The 21,007-nt window shown below is 35.4% G+C and overlaps 1 protein-coding gene across 1 annotated transcript in view; it reads right to left on the bottom strand.

Annotated features, from left to right (window-relative positions):
- LOC136029261 (probable 18S rRNA (guanine-N(7))-methyltransferase) overlaps positions 1 to 13,899 on the bottom strand; it is a 38,636-nt gene extending 24,737 nt beyond the window's left edge. Inside the window, exons 1-2 of the mRNA XM_065707502.1 lie at positions 13,743 to 13,899; positions 5,351 to 5,388 (exon numbers count right to left, since the gene is read on the bottom strand). Coding sequence (XP_065563574.1) covers positions 5,351 to 5,388; positions 13,743 to 13,778 — 74 coding nt within the window. The 5' untranslated portion in view covers positions 13,779 to 13,899. The remainder of the gene's footprint in view (positions 1 to 5,350; positions 5,389 to 13,742) is intronic.
- Positions 13,900 to 21,007: the final 7,108 nt, after the last annotated feature.

Here is a 21,007-nt window from a genome sequence, read left to right as displayed (position 1 = left end):
AGGGTTGATTCTAAAAAATAGAAAAAATGACATATTTTTAACTTACGAAGAGGTGATCGGATCTTAATGAAACATCATATTTAAAAGGACCTCCTAACTCAGATCGCTTACTTTAAATTCCGACCGGATCCAGCGTCATTGGGGGTAGGGGCAGTAGGGGGGTTGGAAATCTTGGAAAATACTTAAAGCGGAGGGATCAGGATGATACTGTGTGGAAAGAATAAGCACAAGTCTAAGATACGCGACAGACAACCGGACCGGGTCCACTCGCTTTGGGATAGTTGGGGGCGGGGGAGGGGGGGGGGGGTAATTCGTAAAAATTAAAAAAAATAAGGTATTCGTAACTTACGAACGGGTGATCAGATCTTAATGAAATTTGATATTTAGAAGGATATTGTGCTTTAAAGCTCTATTATAAATTCCGACCAGATCCTATGACATTGGGGGAAGTTGGAGGGGGAAACCGGAATTCTTGGAAAACATGAAAATGGGTATCTTTATCTTTCAAATAGGTGATCTGATCTTAGTGAAAATGGAGAGAGTGGAGAGATCGGGATGAAACTTGAAGGGAAGAAAAAGCAAAAGTTCTAGATACGTGATTGACATAATTGGAACGGATGGTCTCTTTGGAGGAGCTGGGGGTGTTAATGTGGAAAAATTAGAAAATTGAGGTATTTTTAACTTAAGAACGGGTAACCGGATCTTAATGAAATTTAATATTTAGAAGGAACTCATGTCTCAGAGCTCTTATTTCAAATCCCGACCAGATCTGTTGACATTGGGGGGAGTAGGAGGGGGAAATCGGAAATCTTGGAAAACGCTTAGAGTGGAGGAATCGGGATAAAACTTAGTGGGTAGAATAAACAAATGTTGTAGATACATGACTGACGTAACCGTACTGTAATCGCCCTCTTTGGGGAATTTAGGGGGTGGGGTTTAGTGCTTTGGCGAGTTTCGTGCTTCTGGACGTGCTAGGACGATTAAAATTGGTAGGCGTGTCAGGGAGCTGCAAAAATTGACTTGATAAAGTCGTTTTCCCTGACTCGATCACCGGAGGGGGGAGGAGGCTGAAGGGAGAGGAAAAATTTTAAAAAAAAATGAGGTATTTATAATTTACGAGTGGGTGATCAGATCTTAATGAATTTTGATATTTAGAAGGACATCATGACTCAGAGCTCTTATTCTAACTCGCAACCGGCATTAACCCTCCTTTAAAGAAGCAATTTTCCTTTTAAATCAACCTATTGATTTTTAGAATTTAGCTAGAGCTCATACCATGAGCTCTGGCTCTTCCGGCCATATGAACTCTTAGCTCTTGTTATCTATAATTTTCAAACTTTTCACTTTGAGGATCCCTTTAATCAAACATTTGCAAATAAAAATTATAAAAGTTTTGGTAGTTTCCTTCCCGCTCCCCCATTTCCATCTTTCAAAGGGCTGTTATGCCACGATTCTTTAACTTGAACGCTGTCTCCCTCTAAGTCTACACTCTAACCTTTATATAGGCGTCTTTAATTAAACATAATTTGTTAGAATAAATTTTAGCTCATTTTATCAATATTGAAGGGTAGGGGCCGGAGTTATTAGATCAAAATATCTTGTTTTTGCTGCTAAGAAAAAGCTTAAAATCCGTAAAAATTTGAAAACGATAGTTAAGGCAATACGCCATCACCTTAGCTTAAAAGCAAAATAAGCAGATTAACAACCACCAGAAAGCAACCACAAACTGTAAATTGGATGCTGCTAAAAAAAAAAAAAAACATTTTTGTGATTTTGGTGGTACACTATCCTCTTAAAAAGAAAACGAAAGGTGGCATAACCAATAGTGAGCTCTAAGTTAAAAAGTCTTGAATATTTTCTGACCAAGAATAAGGAGCCCAGAATGAGAACCTGACAGAACCTGGAAGACAACTTTAATAGAAAGCACCTCGTCAAATGTGAAGAGTGTAATTACATCTCATGTGCTGGCAGCTCAGTAATTTATCGTATAAATATAGCAGCATTTATTTACTTAACAAAAAAACAAGATATTCTTCTGTTAACCATGTGCACATTTTTATGGAACTTGGATGCCATCGATCACAAATTCTGTCGGTCTGTCTGTCTGTCGGTCCCGGTTTTGCTACTTCAGGTACTTCCAGGCAAGCTAGGACGATGAAACTTGGCAGGCGTATCAGGGACCGGACCAGATTATATTAGAAATAGTCTTTTTCCCGATTTGACAATCTGGAGGGGGAGAGCGGGGATCGGTTAATTCGAAAAAAATAGAAAAAATGAAGTATTTTTAACTTACTAACCGGCGATGGGATCTTAATGAAATTTGATATTTGGAAGGATATCATGTCTCAGAGCTCTCATTTTAAATACCGACCAGATCCAGTGACATTGGTGGGAGTTGGAGGGGGGAACCTAAAATCTTAGAAAACGCTTGGAGTGAAGGGATCGGGATGAAACTTAGTGGGAAAAATAAGCGGAAGTCCCAGATACGTTATTAACATAACTGGAACAGATCTGCTCTGTTTGGGGGAGTTAATTCTGAAAAATTAGAAAAAATGAGATATTTTTAACTTAGGAAGGAGAGATCAGATCCTAATGAAATTTGAAGTTTGGAAGGATATCGTGCCTCAGAGCTCTTATTTTAAATCCCGACTGGATCCGGTGACATTGGGGGGAATTTAGGGGGGAACCTAAAATCTTGGAAAACGCTTAGAGTGGAGGGCTTGGGATGAAACTTGGTGGAGAAAATAAGCACAAGTCCTAGATAAGTGATTGACATAATCAGAACAGATCCACTTTCTTTGGGGAGTTGGGGGGAGGGGTTAATTCTGAATAAATAAGAAAAATGGGGTATTTTTAACTTACGAAGGAGTGATCGGGTCTTGATGAAATTTGAAGTTTAGAAGGAGATCGTGTCTCAGAGCTCTTATTTTAAATTCTAACTGGATCCGGTGACATCGGGGGGAATTGAGGGGGGGGGCCTAAAATTTCGGAAAAAAACTTAGAGTGGAGGGATCGGGATGAAGCTTGATGGGAAAAAACAAGCACATGTCCTAGATACGTAACTGACATAACCGGGACGGATCCGCTCTCTTTGGGAGAATGGGGGAGGGTTAATTCTGAAAAATTAGAAAAATGAGGTATTTTTAACTTACGAAGGAGTGATCGGATCTAAATGAAATTTGATGTTTGGAGGAAAATCATGTCTCAGAGCTCTTATAATAAATTTCGACCTTATCCGGTGAAGGGGTTGTTGGGGGGATTGACATAACCGGAATGGATCTGCTCTCTTTGGGGTAGTTGGGGGGGGGGGAGATTAATTCTAAAAATATTAGAAAAAATGAGGTGTTTTTAACTTGCGAAAGAGTGATCGTATCTTAATGATATTTTATATTTAGAAGGACCTCGAAACTCAGATCTTTTATTTTTTATCCCGACCGGGTCCAGTGCCATTAAGGGGGGGGGCAAAATCTTGGAAAACGCTTAAAGCGGAGAGATCATGATGAAACTTGGTGGAAAGAATAAGCACAAGTCCAAGATAGGTGACTGACATAACTGGACCAGATCTGCTCTCTTTGGTGGAGTTGGGGGGGGGGGGAGTAATTCGGAAAAATTAGAAAAAATGAGGTATTTGTAACTTACAAACGAGTGATCAGATCTTAATGAAATTTGATATCTAGAAGGATCTTGTGCTTTAAACTCTCATTTTAAATCCCAACCAGATCTGTTGACATTGGGGGAGCTGGAGGGGGAAACCAGTAATTTGGAAAATGCTTATAAATGTCGTAGATACGTGACTGACGTAACCGGACTGGATCCGCTCTCTTTGGGGGAGTTAAATGGTAGGGTTCAGTGCTTTGGCGAGTTTGGTGCTTCTGGACGTGCTAGGACAATGAAAATTGGTAGGCGTGTCAGGGAGCTGTAGAAAATGACTTGATAAAGTAGTTTTCCCCGATTCGAACATCTGGGGGGCTGAAGGGAGAGGAAAAATTAGAAAAATTGAGGTATTTTTAACTTGCAAGTGGGTGATCGGATCTTAATGAATTTTGATATTTAGAAGGACCTCCTGACTCAGAGCTCTTATTTTAAATCCCGACCGGGATTAAGCCTCTGATTTTCCTTATAAAGCAATCTATTGATTCTTGGAATTTTTCTAGAGCTCATACCATATGAGCTCTTGGCTCTTCCCACCTCGTCACAAGTGCCATATGAGCTCTTAGCTCTTGTTATCAATAAGTTTGAAATTCTTATTTTGTTTCAATAAGGGCTGTCAAACCTGTTCTAGCATTAAACGTGTGGTGTACGTTTTTTTTTTTTACCTACTTCAATAGTAGGTTCACAATTAATTTTTTTGTGCTCAGCTTTGACTTTTTTCAGTATTAAAATAAATAACTGCAGAACAGGAAACGTTGGGGTGAAAACCATGGAATTAAGATTATCTAGGATTTAATTTACAACAAGGTTACTACAAAAAACCGCAACATGCCATAGACTCTAGACAGTTGAGCTCCACTGACAGTTGAAGTCCATGTCTACACAGTAAATTATCTAGGTTTCATGCAGATAGTACAGAAAATATAAATGAACACAATACAAATAAAAACAATAACAAAAAAAGCAACAAAAAAAGAAAAGACCAAAGAGGAAACCAAGATAGTGGTTAACAAAAAACAAAATGAATTCCTGAGAGACAAATGTTTTTATTTTGTGCTTAGCTTTGACGGTTTGAATTGGTTCCTTGGATAGTAAAGAAAACATAAATGAACACAATACAAATAAAAAAATAACAAAAAAAGCAACAAAAACAAAAAAAAGAAAAGACCAAAGAGGAAACCAAGATACTGGTTAACAAAAAACAAAATGAATTCCTGAGAGACAAATGTTGTTATTGTGTACTTAGATTTGATGGTTTGAATTGGTCCCCTGGATAGTAAAGAAATCATAAATGAACACAATACAAATAAAAAAAAAATAAAAAAAATAAGAAAAACAAAAAAGAAAAGACCAAAGTGGAAACCATGATACTGGTTAATAAAAAACAAAATGAATTCCTGAGAGACAAATGTTGTTTTTTTGTGCTCAACTTTGATTGTTTGATTTGTAATACAGGTTCTTGCTCCTTCTTCATATTGCACTTCTTCATTCCCTTTTAGGTTTACTGCTCAATAGATAAGACCATATACCCTGACCATGTAAGTAGGACCATACCCTGAGGACCCTCTAGCCTAGAGGGCAAGGAGCCTACTGCCAAAAGCTTCAATAAAGTCTCCACTTTCTAATGTTATTTTAACAAGTTAATACTAAGACATAACTGGACATTGCAACTTAAGCAAAAATAAACAATTAAACTTACTTGTGACTGTATTTCCTTGCTTCATCTTCATTATAGAACTGAAATTACAAAAAACTTTATGCAGACCAAAAAGATCTAAAGACAACAAACTGAAGACAGAAAACACAAATCAGCCAATAAAAAAAGAATACTTTCTATTGGTATACTAAATTGTCACTAAATAAACAAAATTGAGAAGTAATAGCTCTCAGGAAAAAGTATACTTAAAAATTTTTAGAAGCAGAAACATCTTGTTGGGTGAGCCTATGTCGAATTGTAGCAAAGAAGAGGGGTGATTTTGCCTCATGCCTCAAACACACTCCCCCTAGAGAAATGGATTCCAGAACGCCAGAAGATACACATTTTGGTCAATGGATGACCTTCCTCTTCCTTAGATTTTTGTTTAACCTACCCGGAACAACTACCTAAATACAAGGGATGATAGCAGAATTATAAGCTATACCTTAAAAACAGACATTCAATAGATGTTACCCTTGGAAGTCCTTAAAAACAGTGGTCTGAAAATACTCTACTTTATATTTCAAACCACCTTACCTTGAAATACATACTTTTTACATTTTTTTCAATCCCCCTCAGTAGTTCCCCCTCAGTAATACCTTTAATTTATCCCAATTTATTTGGTTAAAAAGATCTGTAAATTTATCCCTCCAATTTATGAGAAACTGTTGATATACATTTTCAGAAGTAAAGCCAAAGAAAAAGAGATTCAAATTTTAAAATTAAGGTTAAATATTAATTGGCAGAGTTCAGATTGGTGTAAACCTGCTATGTATCCAATCTTCTAGGCCCAAGCAATCACAAAATGGCAGTATCTTAGAAATGCCCTCCAAGCAGAGCTGGTTCTAATCAATAGCAAAATAATTAAATTTATTTATAAAATTAATTCAATTTTTAATAAAACTAATTAAATAATTAGAATTAAAATAATTAATTTAATTAATTAACTAAAATAGTTCAATTAATAGCAAAACGATCTGAAAAGCAAAATTAAAAAATAACCCTGAAAAAAGGACTAACTAAATATTAAAAAAGAAATCTATATTGTTATAATTAAGGACTCACTTCACTTAGTGAAGTTGTGGGCTGGTTCAGATTTCACAGGAAAGAACCACCCAAGGGGTTACCATATTAGGTTTTTCCTTATGAATTTTTAGTATTATTGGAAAAAACAGTAGGTTTTTCTAAATTATTCTTCAACTATATATTTTTCCTAGACTAAACATGGGTTATCAGTAATTAAACACCTCTCCAAGACATTGTGGAAAGAACTTATTTAAATGATGAGTAATTGTGTTAGTGCAAAATTACTTGGCAACACTGCGAAAGCTAAGTTCTATATTATAATATCTGTTTGCACCCCAGATGCATCCCATTACAAAAAATGAGCCAAGTCATCTGATATGTTACACAAAATAAGCAAGCTTAATACTAAGTTAAAGAAAGTGTTATTGATTTTGTAAAAATGGTTAGAAGAACACTAACATTTGAATATGGCTATCATAAAACAAAAAACAGAGTAGATATTAATTTTTGCAACAGCCAGTCACATGACAACCGGGCAAATATGCCCAGGAAGATTTCCTGGGCAAATATGCCCAGGCAAATATGTACAAGAGAAGATTTCAAGAAATTGACAAAGGTGTTATTTTTGTTTTATGTATAGCTCTTCACTTCATTTAGTTGAGGTGAATATGTTATCTGTTTTGGCTGAAACTTCTACAAGTATTTAGAATGGTTCAAAGAATATACACTTTTTGAATTCTCATCTCAAAAGTGGGAAATAATAAAAATCCACACTAAAACTAATTCAAAAGAAACAAGTCAGACTGATGTCAGATGATCATCTGAACAAGTCAGATGATCAGCTAAATTTGAAGCTGCCCATGTACTTATAAAAAAAAAGTTGATGGAATAATAGAGATTATATATGCTTTAAGAGGGGCATAGTGCACTGGAGACAAAGTTAGAAGCAAGAAGCCTCTTGTATGCTGATTCTGTCATTGTTTCCTTTTGTATCTGGCAGCATGGGCTGAAATGTTAAGAGAAATTAACAGAGTAAATAAAGAAATTGAAAAGAAAGATGTAATTTTTCAATACACCAAATCTGTGGTGAAAAACTGCAACAGAAACTGCAGAACACGTCAGTCTAGAGCCAATTTTGACATCCCACAGGGTATCTAAACCAAAAATATTCCCAAGAAGAATTACAGATGATGAATCTTGTTGCATTGTCTCCTGAGGAGAGACTTTTTATCTCCATAAAGCAAGTTATAGAAGTAATGATGATTGATTTAAAGATCAGGATGGAAAGCACAAAAACCTATTGTGAGACAGGTATTTCGTTCAAAGTAGTTCAAAGAACATAAAGCAACCATCCTTACTTCAACAAAGTTCAACCAGGACTCCTGGTTGAGCTGAATTAGTATTGTGCTGAAGACGGCCCTTGGACATAGGGCCGAAATATTCACAGAATTGATTTCCACTGTCTTGAAAAGATTTTCCCTATTGTTTCTACTTTGTATTTGTTTGATATACAAAATTATATGTAATTTTAGAAATGTTGAAGAAACCAAAGGTGGATATCACCATTTTGGTTAATCAATATAACATAATAACATCTCCCTTTATCCTTAGGGCCTCATCTTTTGGCTGAGAGTATATCTAGTAGGTTTATAGCCCAAAATGTAGCCCTATTTTTAAGATAAATATTTAATTTCAAAAATGACTATCACAAGCCCTGAAGAACTGAATTCGCATTTTGGAGTCACAAAACCATAAAAACCATTGATTAGTAAAAAAAAAAAAAAGGCTTTTCTGAATGTTGGAAAGTTAAAAAAAGGTAAAAACCAAAACAAAACAAAAAAAGAGCAAGATAAAATTAGTGTTGAAAACGTTTAAAAGAGTACATATAGACAATAGGGAGGGAACAAAGAATCACATGAACATAAAGCTTGGGTATCACCAGTATCAAAGAAAAAAACTAGCAGTTCATTTTATTGGTAATGAAGGGGGAAAGGTTTTTTCATACCTGAAGGTTAAGCAACAGAAAGGGGACAAGATAGGAACAGGTTCAGAAACAGTAAGTGTTAGGCAGAGTCTGGATAGGGAGTGTCTTTAGGGGAAAATGTTTTCTGTACAAAGGTTTATCATTGCATTTTTTTGCAAAACGGAGGCACAATGTTCCTCTTCTGTGCTCAAGAGTTACCAGCTTGGCCTTTTTTTAGAAGGAGTGAGTATGGTACCTTAGCTTCTTTAAAAATCATTCTCAGGGTTCTTTTTTGAGTGGATTCAGTTTTTCATTATTCATCATGGGATATACCAGGATGCCAAACTGGGCATGCATATTCAAGATGTGGGCTGACAAAGGAAGTATGGATACATAAAGAATGGGATGGGGGGGGGGGTAAATTTATTCAATAGCAGTAGAAGAGACATGGACACATTAGCTTTAGGGACAATATCTTTAAAATGGATATCCCACTTTAAATTAGAGGAAATTGTAGCCCCAAGTAATTTAAAGGAAGACAAAGAAATATCTGGGGGATAGGGTTAAGGAAAAGGGGTGAGGTTTTAAGAAACATATTGGCATTATCATAGATTTAGAGGGATTTACTCTCATGTCCAAAATTGCAGTATCATCTGCAACATCACTGAGGATACTCATAGGGTTCCTTACTAAACTTTGGTAACAGGTTTCAACAGCCGTTAGGTTATCCACAAATTTCCATCTGTCAAGAAATTCCTTAGCAAGGTTATTTGTCATAACAGAAAAAAGGAGGAAACCTAGGGGTAGTACCTTGGCATACTCCATTGTGGACAGGGAGGGAATTGGAATATCGAATCTGATATTTGACTACCTGTGATCTATTTGATAAAAAGGAGGCAACCAATTTAACCAGGAAAGGACCAATATTGATTTCAATTAAAAGTTTCGCAACCAAATATTGTAATTGACAAGGTCAAATGCTTTTTGAAGGTCAATGGAAATTAAATTTAGCCAGCAATTAGTTTTTCAAGAATTTTCCAAATGAGTCAATAAGAAAAACAAGGTAATGGGGACTAGAAGTGGATTTGATGTTCCCAAATTGTCTCAGGTAAGTAAAAGGTAGGATTTTCTAGCTTTAGCCAGTCTGCAAAGAATCCTTCATATAGTTCAGAGAATATAGGAGTGAGTGAAACAGGATGAACACCTTCAAAATGGGTTTTCTGTTTTTCTTTTTCAGGGGGGTTATGATACCCTGTTTCCAAATTTGCATATATTGACCAAACTCAGAAATCTCATAGAAAATAGCAGACAAGGGCTTTGAGAGAAAGTCACTGAAAGTACTAATAAGAGGAAGTGGGATATCTAAAGGGCAGACACTTGTTTTTTGTAGCTTTCCAACTTTTCTTTTGATCTGAGATGGAGAATAAGGAGGGGAAAGCAGATGGGAGAATATCAGTAGGAAATTGATAAGACAGTGCTGGAAGGCTCTGGATGATACAAGCAAGGAAATTGTTAATGTTATTAGACGTAACTTCTGGGGATTCAGGTAAGTCAGAATCAAGCTGGTCTAGACTCCTGCCAAACAACTTTTATACCTGGAAATTCCAATTTTTTGGTTTATTGGCAAACAATTCTTTGGCCTTATTCTTGTTGTAGGATTGGTCAGATTTACATGTTTCCTTTTTAATTGCTTTTCTTATTTTATTAGCTTTATTCAATTTACCCTATCTAAAAAGATTCAATTTTTTTTTAATTAGCACTTTTATGGATAGATTGATGAATAGCTTGTCACTGGAGCACTTTTTAAATCTTTTTTTTTCATGGAAGAAATTAGATATTTATTGTTTAGCTTTTTGTGAAAGGTTTAGCCCTGTTTTTTGGCTAAATTATTAATTTATTGCTTGTATTCAATGGGTAAAACAAAGAATGGATACACATAAGTGCACATTAAAAGCTAAATAAAAGTTCAGCAAAGCAATCTCACTGTGCATGCTGGGACTTGGAAATAAGAATTTAAACTATGCAGACTTGTTGAAGGAGCAGGTCAAAGTGACTGGACAGAAATTCAGGGCTGGAAAAGTATGATTCGTATGATTGGGCACATTTGGGCCCTGCACTGCCATAAAAATGAACAATTGATTTTCGAAATTTTGGAATATTATTAATAACTCTGGTAAGCATTTCTTCTGGAGAAAGATATTTTCCAGGCCAAAGCCAATAAGAAAAATAAGACTAACCAATAAGACTAAATACTTTAGCAATTATGCTAATTGAAAGAGAAGAAACAATGAAAATGGAATTAAAACCGTTTTAGAAGCATTTGCAGAACAAAAATTTAGAAATATGTAAGTTCATGTGCCCATATTTGGTGACATAAAATTCAAAAGGTATTTGAATCAGTTTCATAATATATAAAAGAGACAAATGGAAACTGATGAGTTCAAAGTGAGTACAAAAAAAAACAAAGGAGGACAAAAACGTAAGTTAAACCTAACAAACAAGACCACCAAATGAGACAAGATCAAGAGAATGACCTGAGAAATGTAAATATATGGGTGATACTGAACAACCAAGACCATCAAAAGGGATAAGACCAATCCAAGCAGCTGAGGGAAAAGGAACCAGGAAAATGTTGGAAGGAATGATAAACAAAAATAAAGATCAAATAAATACAATATTAGTGAAGCCTATGCTTAGAAGAAGTCAAAAACAAAATTGATCAACATAAAAAAGTGCAGTTAAAAGAAAAAATTAAAAGATGCAGCAAGAATCATAACATCTCAAAAACAAAAGTGAAGAACAAAAACGATATGCAGTTACAATACATGCAACAATGAGGATCAGAACAAATCAAAATGAAAATGAAGAACAGAGAAAACTATGTTTACAAGATATGCAACAACGAGAACAAAGAAATGTGCAGTTAAACAATAATCAGTAGCAAAAATTACCAGCAACAGTGGGAGTTGTGTCAAAAATGAAAGTGAAAAATGAAAGTTTCCTTAATATGCTTCCTTCTCAATAGCCTCTAATGTAGACCTTTAACTATTAATTTAGGCTATAAAATTCCAAGAACTGGGCCTACTTAAAAATTCTAGATAACCTACTTGGCATACCTATATCTTTCCTCTACCCTAGCCCTCTTAATGGGCAAATATATAGCCTGAAGGTGTACAAAACTGATTTTTAGTAGAATGACTTAATAGCAAGCAGTAGGCTAAACAAGCAATAGAAACAATTCTTATAACTCTTTTGATTGTTGTAAAGTAAAAATTGTTTTCTTAACATGTTTTTTTTCTCAATAGTCCCTAATACTGAACTTTACCTGTTACTTTAAAACTCCTTCTCTCTATAGGGAAACACTAGGCTATAAAATTCTAGGAACTGGGCCTACTTTTGTAGGAAGAAAAGAGTTGTGCTACTGAAATTCATTGGGTATATGTAATTTGGGTGGTAAAATTACAGTAGTTAATATAACTGGCTTACCAATAAAGTGAATATACCACTCAATGCCTTTTTTTATGTTCTTTATCAATATAATAATTGCTTCTACTGAAAATTCAAATTTAAGCACTTTTTGAGCTCTTAAAAATGATAAGTTTTCAAAAAATTATGGCAGTTCATATAACTAACTTACTAATAAAGTGAACATACCACTCAATAACTTTTTTATATTCTTTATTAATATAATAATCACTTATACCACAAATTCAAATTGAAGCACTTTTTGAGCTCCTAAAAAAGACAAATTTTCAATCAAAGTATGAGTTATCAGTTGTTTTCCACAAAATAATACTAAATTTTCTCATCACCATCTTTTTCAATCATTTTCAAAAAGTTATGCTATGTTTTCTCAGTGCTAAAAATATTTATAATAAGGTTAGTTTAGGGTAAAGTTCTAGTTGATTGACTTCTTGCTTTCTCAGAAAGGGGTTAGGTTAAGAAAATGAAACTTTCAGGGATTGGTCTAGAGGCTAAAGTACATCCTAGGAAGGTATTTTGAAATACCTACCTCCAATCCTTCTCCCTCTAGAGGGCCCTGACCTTTGATGACCTTCATAAATATGTATGTTATAAAAGTGAAACCTTGCAAAATAGATCTTCTGCTTGAATGAAGTAGAACATAATTGTTTTCAACTTCACAACTTTGCTTAATCCTAATGCATAAGGTTTTAAAGATATGCAAGTACATTTCCTATATTAAAAAAAAAAACAAAAAAAAAACATTGATATGGCTCAAAATTCTACTCAAATAACAGGAATTGCATTTTCAGAACTAAAGGCAGAGAAAAAGTAACTGGTAACTGAAAATTAAGGTAAAATGTTGTTTTGTCAAAACTTCAACAGGTATAGACCTGTCATGTAGGCAAATTTCAGGGCTCTCTAGAGGTAGAAGGAGTGGAAGTGGGTACTTTAAAATACCTTCCTGCAATATACTTTAGCCTGTAGACCAATCCCTGAAAGTTTCATTTTCCTAACATAACCCCTTTCTGAGATTGCAAGAAGTCACTCAACTAGAATTTTACCAAATTTAGGAAATGTATTTGCATATCTTTAAAACCTTATAAATTGGGATTGAGCAAAGTTGTGAAGATGAAAACAATTTTGTTGTACTTCATTCAAGCAGAAGATCTATTTTACAAGGTTTCACTTTAATAACACACATATTTTTGAAGTTCATCAAAGTCAGGGCCCTCTAGAGGGAGAAGGAGTGGAGGTAGGTACTTCAAAATACCTTCCTGGGACACACTTCAGCCTGCAGACCCATCCCTGAAAGTTTCATTTTCCTAATCTAACCTTTTTCTGAGATTGCAAGAAGTCACTCAACTAGAATTTTAACTTGTTTAGGTTAAAAAGTGCTTAAATTTGATAATACAGTAGAAACAATTACTATATTATAATATAGGCTTAACAGCCTACCATCAAATTTGCAAATATATTTATTTATTTATTTGTATCCTTTGTATAATATCTCCTTTGTATAAGATTTATGTATATCATTTCTTGTTTAATAAAGTCAAGTCAAGTAGCCTATATTCATAAAGAACATAAAAAAAGCATCAAGTGGTGTATTCACTTTATTGGTAAGCCAGTTACATGAACTGCTATAAGTTTACCATTTGGGCTAAATGTTTGTCTATTGGAGGTGGAGGAGTTGGGTTTAAGCTTAATTATCTACATTTAGGAATGATTTAAGTAAGTGTTTGAAAGTAGGCCTAATTTCTAGAATTTTACAGTATTTCCTTATGAGTGAAGGATTACTTAAGTAAAAATCGTCTCATCTTTCCAAAATAGTAAACAGCTACTAAATAATAGCACAGACGAGATTTAAGAGGTATTGTAGCCTGGTCTAAAATAAAAAGTTGAATTGAGTTTAGTACTCTAAGATAGATCATGTTGTCTTACAATCTCTGGTGGTGCTTGATGTTCAGGTCTAGACATTTTTTGTCAGAAAACGAATTAACTGTTGCAGAAACTAGCTATGGTTTTTATAAAAGAACCGAATCTCAAATCACGCGTTCTGAAAATTCAAAGTATCTGCCAGATTTTCCTTTGCTTCATCTTTAGCTCGGTGGAACCATTTAAAACGAACCCAGGGCTGTAGAACTTATTAAATTTACGTCCATAACCATTTGTCTCCTTTATGGTTGAGGACAGTCGGCATTTTATGGAGGGTATTCCGTTTGAGCAGAAACGGCAACAAATATTGACAAAGACTCTTTCTTCACTGGTCTGAAGATTTTAATTCAAAAATGCCCCAAATGAGACTTCTTGATTTTAGCGTGTGATTGGATCTCCCGTGTTGACCCAACAGACCCCAATCACAATATTGTTTTTCAGTTCCATTGCGTAGAGCTGGGCTGCCAAATCGACAAATTTTTTGTCAAAATGGCACACTTTGATGTTGCGTGACACAATGATACATTCAGCCGAAACGATGACACAATCAAAGAAAACGACTCATTTTTAATAAAAAATGACAAAATCGACAAAAATGACACATTTTTCAAAAAAAATGACACATTTTAAAAAAAGACACATTTTTGTCATCCAAGTCTTGTTTTTTAATTGGTAATAAAAGAAAAGTAAAATTTCAATTTTCTACCTCTAGAAAAGCCACAGATTAATGGATGGGAATAGCGCTGCCTAACTGTGGCCGTAGTACACAAACAGTGCAGAATACAGGATGGATGCCATCAACATATTTGAAATCTAAACCACGCGAAGAAAACAGCCATAGGCGTAAATTTCAGATCAAAATGCATGCCGAATATCTGAACTTAATTGGCTTCTTGATTGAGTATTTGATGTAGCCAACTAGTACGTACTCAATAGTAAAAAGTAAACAGCATACAGTTTACCAAAGCTGTATGCATAAGCACCAATTCCGATTTTTAGGAGTACAGGAGGGGTATCCCACCTCGGACAAGATTACAAATTCCCAGAGATGTCTTTCCCTCAAAATAATCGATCTCGCTTAAAAAGGCACCGACAAATATGACAAAAATACTAGATTGGAGCTGGTTGAATGGCTTACATATTGAGTAAATAAAAAGCTTAGCTAATAAAGCTGATTACGTATAGAACCGATTACGATTAGGACTTCATGCGAAAAGTCTATTTTCAATTTACTGTCGAATAGTCCCTAAGACTTTTTTAAATGTAAACATGCCTCGTTGGCCGCCGGACACAAATTCATAGTGTGTAACATTAATTTAATCGAATGTTTCTATTTCTTTATATGACGTCATAAAAGGTTCATGATCCCTAGATAATAGGATAAGGTTACGTTTACTCCTTTCTGAGCTGATTTGGAAGATATTATATATTCAAAGTTCTAAATGAAAATTGGACCATTTCTAGCAAAAAATATGACACATTTTGTAACACATTATGAAATCTGAGATGATACAAAAAGCACATTTTTGGAACAAATATGGTACACTCCTTAAAAAAAAAATTGGTAGCCCTGACGGAGAGCGGTGCTTCAACGTGGATAGACTAATCCAGTTCGCGAGATCCCAAAATTTTCCATTATAAACACTATGTTCCATCACAAACCCTCTAAAAAGATGACTTGGCAATCAAACGATGGCTCCATAGCTGGCCAAATTGACCATGTATTGATCCATCAATGTTGGTTCTCCTCAGTCATGATTTCTCAAGGTTAGAGATGAGTGTGCATGGGATCAAACTCTGAAAGTGATTATACGCTTGTAGATCCAATGACACTCCTGAAGTTAAGCTTGAAAAAGAGCCAATTCAATCAGTGAAAATAGACTTCTACCTAAAGTTACAGAACCAGTTCAAAAGCCTGACAGACTGTGATGAAGATCCCACTATCCTATGGAAACAGTATTGGGACACCACTGAATAGGCTGCTGCCGAGGTTATTGGCTACGCCTCGGCAAATCCAAGAAAAAATTATATCTTAGAATTTGTTAAAGTTATGTTATGATAGACGAAAGCCATCATACACATTAATATTAATAAAAAAAAGTCATTACTTTAAAAATAAAACCAGATTACATGGGGACCGTCAGCAATTCTGGGATGAGGTTGATTTAAATAGGGAGAAAACAATCAGAAATAGTGTCATGAGAAGGTTGTGTAAAACTGTCAAAGATATGACCGGTAAGTCACCTATTGCTGGTCCCTTAAGATACAATAAAGATAATGCGATGAGCTGCTCTTGCTGCTGATCCAGCAACTGCCTAAGCAAGGCAAAATGAAATAGCGTATTTCTATTAGCTAGTGGGTATGAAGATCAACAGAGTCAAAACTAAAGTCAGTGACCTAAATATACAGTCAGATTATCAGATTATGCTTTACGGACAAAAATTGAAAAAAATCGATTGCTTCACTTATCTTGGCTCACTTATAGACTATCGTGGAGGCTGTACTCTATATGTAAAGAACAAAATCAATAGAGTCCAAACCATATTCTCTCAACCAGCCACCATTTGTGGAGCGAACTGAAGATTAGTTTGAAGATAAAGTTTATGTCTATAAATCAGCTGTTAGATCTGTTCTCTAGTATACAGTTGAGACTTGGCCACTTGAGGATTTTATCCCCTAGCTATGAAAGTATTTGAATGCCACCTTTTACAAGAAATCCTGAAGGTTCGAATCTCAAAAGATGATGTGCGTCACCGCTGTTGTAATACTCAACCCATAGCTATGATTGTCCAGCAGAGAAGACTGGCTTGGTCATGTCCTGAGAAGGCCCAATGACCATATGATCAAACAAGTGCTTCTATCGGCTCCTTTGTCAGATTGGTGCAGAAGTCCTGGCGGTCAATTAAAAATTGGTGGGCAACTGTCGAAAATGACCTCGATACCATTGGTGTATTTCAGAATTTTGGTAAAAAAATAGTGAACTGCCGACTCCGGTTTGCTGAAGAGATGGCGCAGAACCATGACAAGTGGAAATCAGCCATATAGATTTTTCTTGATGCCGGTTTGATGTTTGCGTCTGTTTTCGGAGCAATTACAAGTAAGTAAATTAATATTGTTTGGTTTCAAACAGTTTCATATTTGCGACAAAAAATTTAAGTTGGTTTAACCAATTTTGTTATCATTTAAACCGATCAGTACACGCAAAAAAAAAAACATTTTTAGAGGTCTTTGAAATGTGCTTGCTCTTCAAGGGTGTTTCAATTGACAAAAGAATTAGAAAGAGTTAAGCAGGAAGTAGGAATTAGGAAGTTTTGCTTCAAGTAGGAAGTTTCTGCTTGTCCTGAGTTCCAAGGAAAGAAAGACTTGGTCAGTCGATGATTTGTTTTTCGATTTGGAAATCTGTTGAAGAATCTATCTGGAGTGAGTTTGGTGGGGGTGGGATCACTTTACGTTAGATAAAATTTCCACGGAGGAGTTCTTTCGTGGGGTGGAGGGGTATAATTCATAAATATGAAGCCAGGTTTACCGGTGTTATTTGAAAAATTAACCGAAACTATTCCAAATTTGAAAAGTCGTTCCCTCTTCAATACCTTACTCTTTACGCTAAAGTTTGTCTTTTTACAATAATTGAAACATGGGGGACGTTTAATTAGAATAGGAAGTTTTGTTAGAACTGCTAATTCCCTTAGCGTAAAGAGCAAGGTGTTGAGGAGGTGGCAACCCTTTATATCCAGTATAAATCTGCCAAAATTAATATGCAAATGTAGTTTAAATTTTTCATGCATATAAGCCAAAGTCAAACCTGCACAAAAATTCCTAAAGCGACAAGATTAGCCAAAAGATAATTCTCTTAACTACTTGTCATATTTGTGAGTAGGTAGGCTAAAATATTTTCGGGGACTGACCTTTTATAACTAAATTAGATAATCCAGGTGTGATTAGTAGAAAACAGCATACATACTTCTTGATGATATAAGTCTCATCAAAACTGAATATCTCTATATCAGGTTCAAACTGAAAGAAATTAAATGGTTTTTCTAAGATATCCAGGAATTTATCCTCAAAAAATTTCTGGAAATTTCAACTGCACCTAAGTTTTCCTCAAAAGCTTCACCTTATTATATGTAACTTATGTAGTAGCAGTATGAGCATACCACCTTTGATTTCTTCAACATCCCTTCAACAAACGCTGAAAGTTTCAACTTAATACCATCAACCCATCCTGAAGCATTTTTGATACGTCCTCTTGAGAAACTATGTGCGGATAATGTATTCCGATTTAGTTCCGCACATTTTCAATACATTCCAATTTTTCGCCTTAACTCAATATCATCTGTAGTAGTAGTAGTAGCGATATAATTGATAGTAGAAGCCTTAGATTTGGTAGTAGTAGTAGTAGTAGTAGTAGTAGTAGTGTGAGTAGAAGTAGTAGTATTAGGATGGAAGGACTTTCTTCTGGTTATTTTACATCAAGCCCTGCTAGTTTTAACTTTACAAACCAAACTGTTCCTAAGATATTGCTGCTACTCCCTTGACAATCTTTATTTACTTTTATCCCATAATAGTTGTAATAGTAGTTACAATAGCAGCATTGGTAATATTAGTAGCAGTAGTCCTAGTAGCAGTTGTAGTTATAATGTAGTGCCTTTTGGTCGGTTAAACATCCCTTTCATCAAGTCCTGGGAGTTTCAACTTAATACAATAGGCATTATTCTGACATTTGTGATATGTCCTTTTGATAACCTGTTTGTTCAAATGCTTCTTGAAACTTTCATCTCAACGCTCTTAGCCTTGCAAGTAGTTGCAATAGAAGTAGTAGTTGAAGTAGGTGTAGTAATCGCAGCAGCGGCAGCACTTTTAGTACTAGCGTGCACGTCTTGCCTTTTGGTCAGATTATCTACCCCTTTAAGCATTCTCTGAATATTCAAACTTAATATTCAAATCAATTCTTGAGATTGACTCTTTAGACAATGCACATACACATATTTCTTTTAATTCATTCTAGATTTCTTCTCAACCTTGTAAATGGAGTAATATAGCAGTAGTAGTGGTGATAGCTGCAATAGTAGTGGTAGAATTATAAATATTACTCTTTTCGTCATTTCTCTTATCATTTTTCGAAAGATCCAAATTAGTATGCTCAGTCATTCCTGAGTTAAAACCTTTAAGCCTTCTGTAGACATAGAACATGTTTTGAGTTAGTTCAATACTCTACTCAACATTCTCTAAAAAGCTCACCTAAATGTCCTTCGTCTTTTGGAAAGTAAAGTCAAAATACATACATTTCTCAGTCACATATACTATGTGTAAACAAAGAACGAATTGTCCTTAGGACTATGGGGAAGTTGACGTCCCCAAAGACATTGTTACTGGATGCTTCAACAATGCTGAATAAATAGCTCTCTTGAAATTTCAATCGAGTATTTTTTGGGAAATAATAGGCTCGGATGGGGGGAATGGTTGACCCCCTTTCACTTTGACTCTTGAAAAGAGTATTGGAGCATTATCTCATAATGACATTATCTCATAATGTCGGTAAAAAATGCTCGGGGAAACGAAGATGTCAGGGAGGAAGAGGGACTAGCTGCCTGCCATTACTTTTGGATCTTAAAAGATAACTAGAACAATGCATTTTCAATCAAATTAGGCACCTCTAAAGCTTACACAACCGCTCCTTCCATAGAAACTTTATGTGCCCCCGGAGTATAACTAGCCTCCCTTGCCCTCAGGCTGTGGGGGTCTTTGTCAACCCCAAAGACCTTTTTACTTGGCCTTTGGACTATTTTTAACAAATGTCAACCTCAAAATTTCTATCAGATGCATTTCAGGAAAATACAATGTGTGGCGGGGGGCTGCTACCACCTCCCCCCCTCACCGTCCACTTTAACTCTTGAAAAAGGAACTTAAACTTCAGATTGTCAATCCAACGAGTTCTCTCCAAAGTATACATAACCAACCTTTGTATAAAAAACCTTTTAAGTCCCCAGGACATATCTTACAATCCTTACCTTGAGGGCAAGGGGGTTCATCCCTGAAAACATAAGTTACAGATCTTTTAACTACGCTGAAAAAATAACTATCTCAAACTTTTGACTGGACGTGTTTGGGGAATGATGGGCGTGGGGGAAAGGCTGGTCATCCTCCAACCACTTTGACTATCAGAAAGGGCTCTAGTCTTTTCAACATCCACTCGAATGAATCCCTTTCCAAAATTTCAAAGACACTTACTTCTATTCAAAGTGCCCTGGTCTAAAAAAAACCAAAAAACTAAAAACAAATAAGTTACACATTGTACACATAGCTCTTTATTTAGGCAGCACTATTGAACTGCCTATGATTAGATAAAAAAAAACAACTGAAAGAAAGGAGCAACATTAAAACTTGAAAAAAATATCCCATATATGACTGGGGCTCTCCCCTCTTTCACCCCATGCTCGTTATGCTAAAGTATTTTAGTACTTTGAATAGCTTCTTATTCCAATTCAACGACCACGTGCTTCACAAATTGTTCTTACAGAGTTGGGGAAAAAGTCACACTTCAGCATAAGGAGCAAGGGACAGATGAGGGGACAGCCTCCCTCATCTCTCAAAATATAAAATGGGTAGTGTGTAAATAAAGTTTAGAAAACACTAGCTTTGAAGTGTTGAAATTAAAAATACTATGTTTATCTACCCAGGTTCAACCGTCATGTCAAAAAAAATATCATTATAAGGTTAATTATCATTATAAAGGATAATCTTCAGGCAGATTTAGATTCTAGGGCCGGGAGCTCGATGGCTATAGTCAACGAGGATAGCAAACAGCTTCGCTAGCATAATACTTCTTTGGTGCCAAGATTTACCCCAAAATATTCAGCAAGGCTCCCATTGCGAGATCGTTCATAACATAGCCGATCCTGACTTGACATTAATATGGCCCCTTTCCGAAAGCATATTCCCAATAGTAATCCCAAAAGTAATATGGCCCTTTCCTGAAAGTAATATGGCCCCTTTCCCGAAAGAACATGCTGCTGCACAGTAAACCACGGAATTTTGATATTCAATGAATTTTGATGCAGACCTTCAATAGAATAAATTTATGGATTCAATGGAATTAAGTGATCTTCCATAGAATCAAAAGATCTTCAATAATCTTCAATGGAATTTTGATTCAGAAAATGAATAAAAGAAAGACAGACTCAGAACATATTTAGAAACAGTTATCGTAGGCAGCGCAATAGCGCTGCCTACGATAAAGGACGATGTTGACACAATGTATTATTATTTCATTT

The sequence above is a fragment of the Artemia franciscana genome, chromosome 7 (assembly GCF_032884065.1).
Source record: "Artemia franciscana chromosome 7, ASM3288406v1, whole genome shotgun sequence".
NCBI lineage: Eukaryota > Metazoa > Arthropoda > Branchiopoda > Anostraca > Artemiidae > Artemia > Artemia franciscana.
The sequence above is the reverse complement of the archived record's forward strand: the minus strand, read 5'-3'. Positions and strand labels throughout refer to the sequence as shown.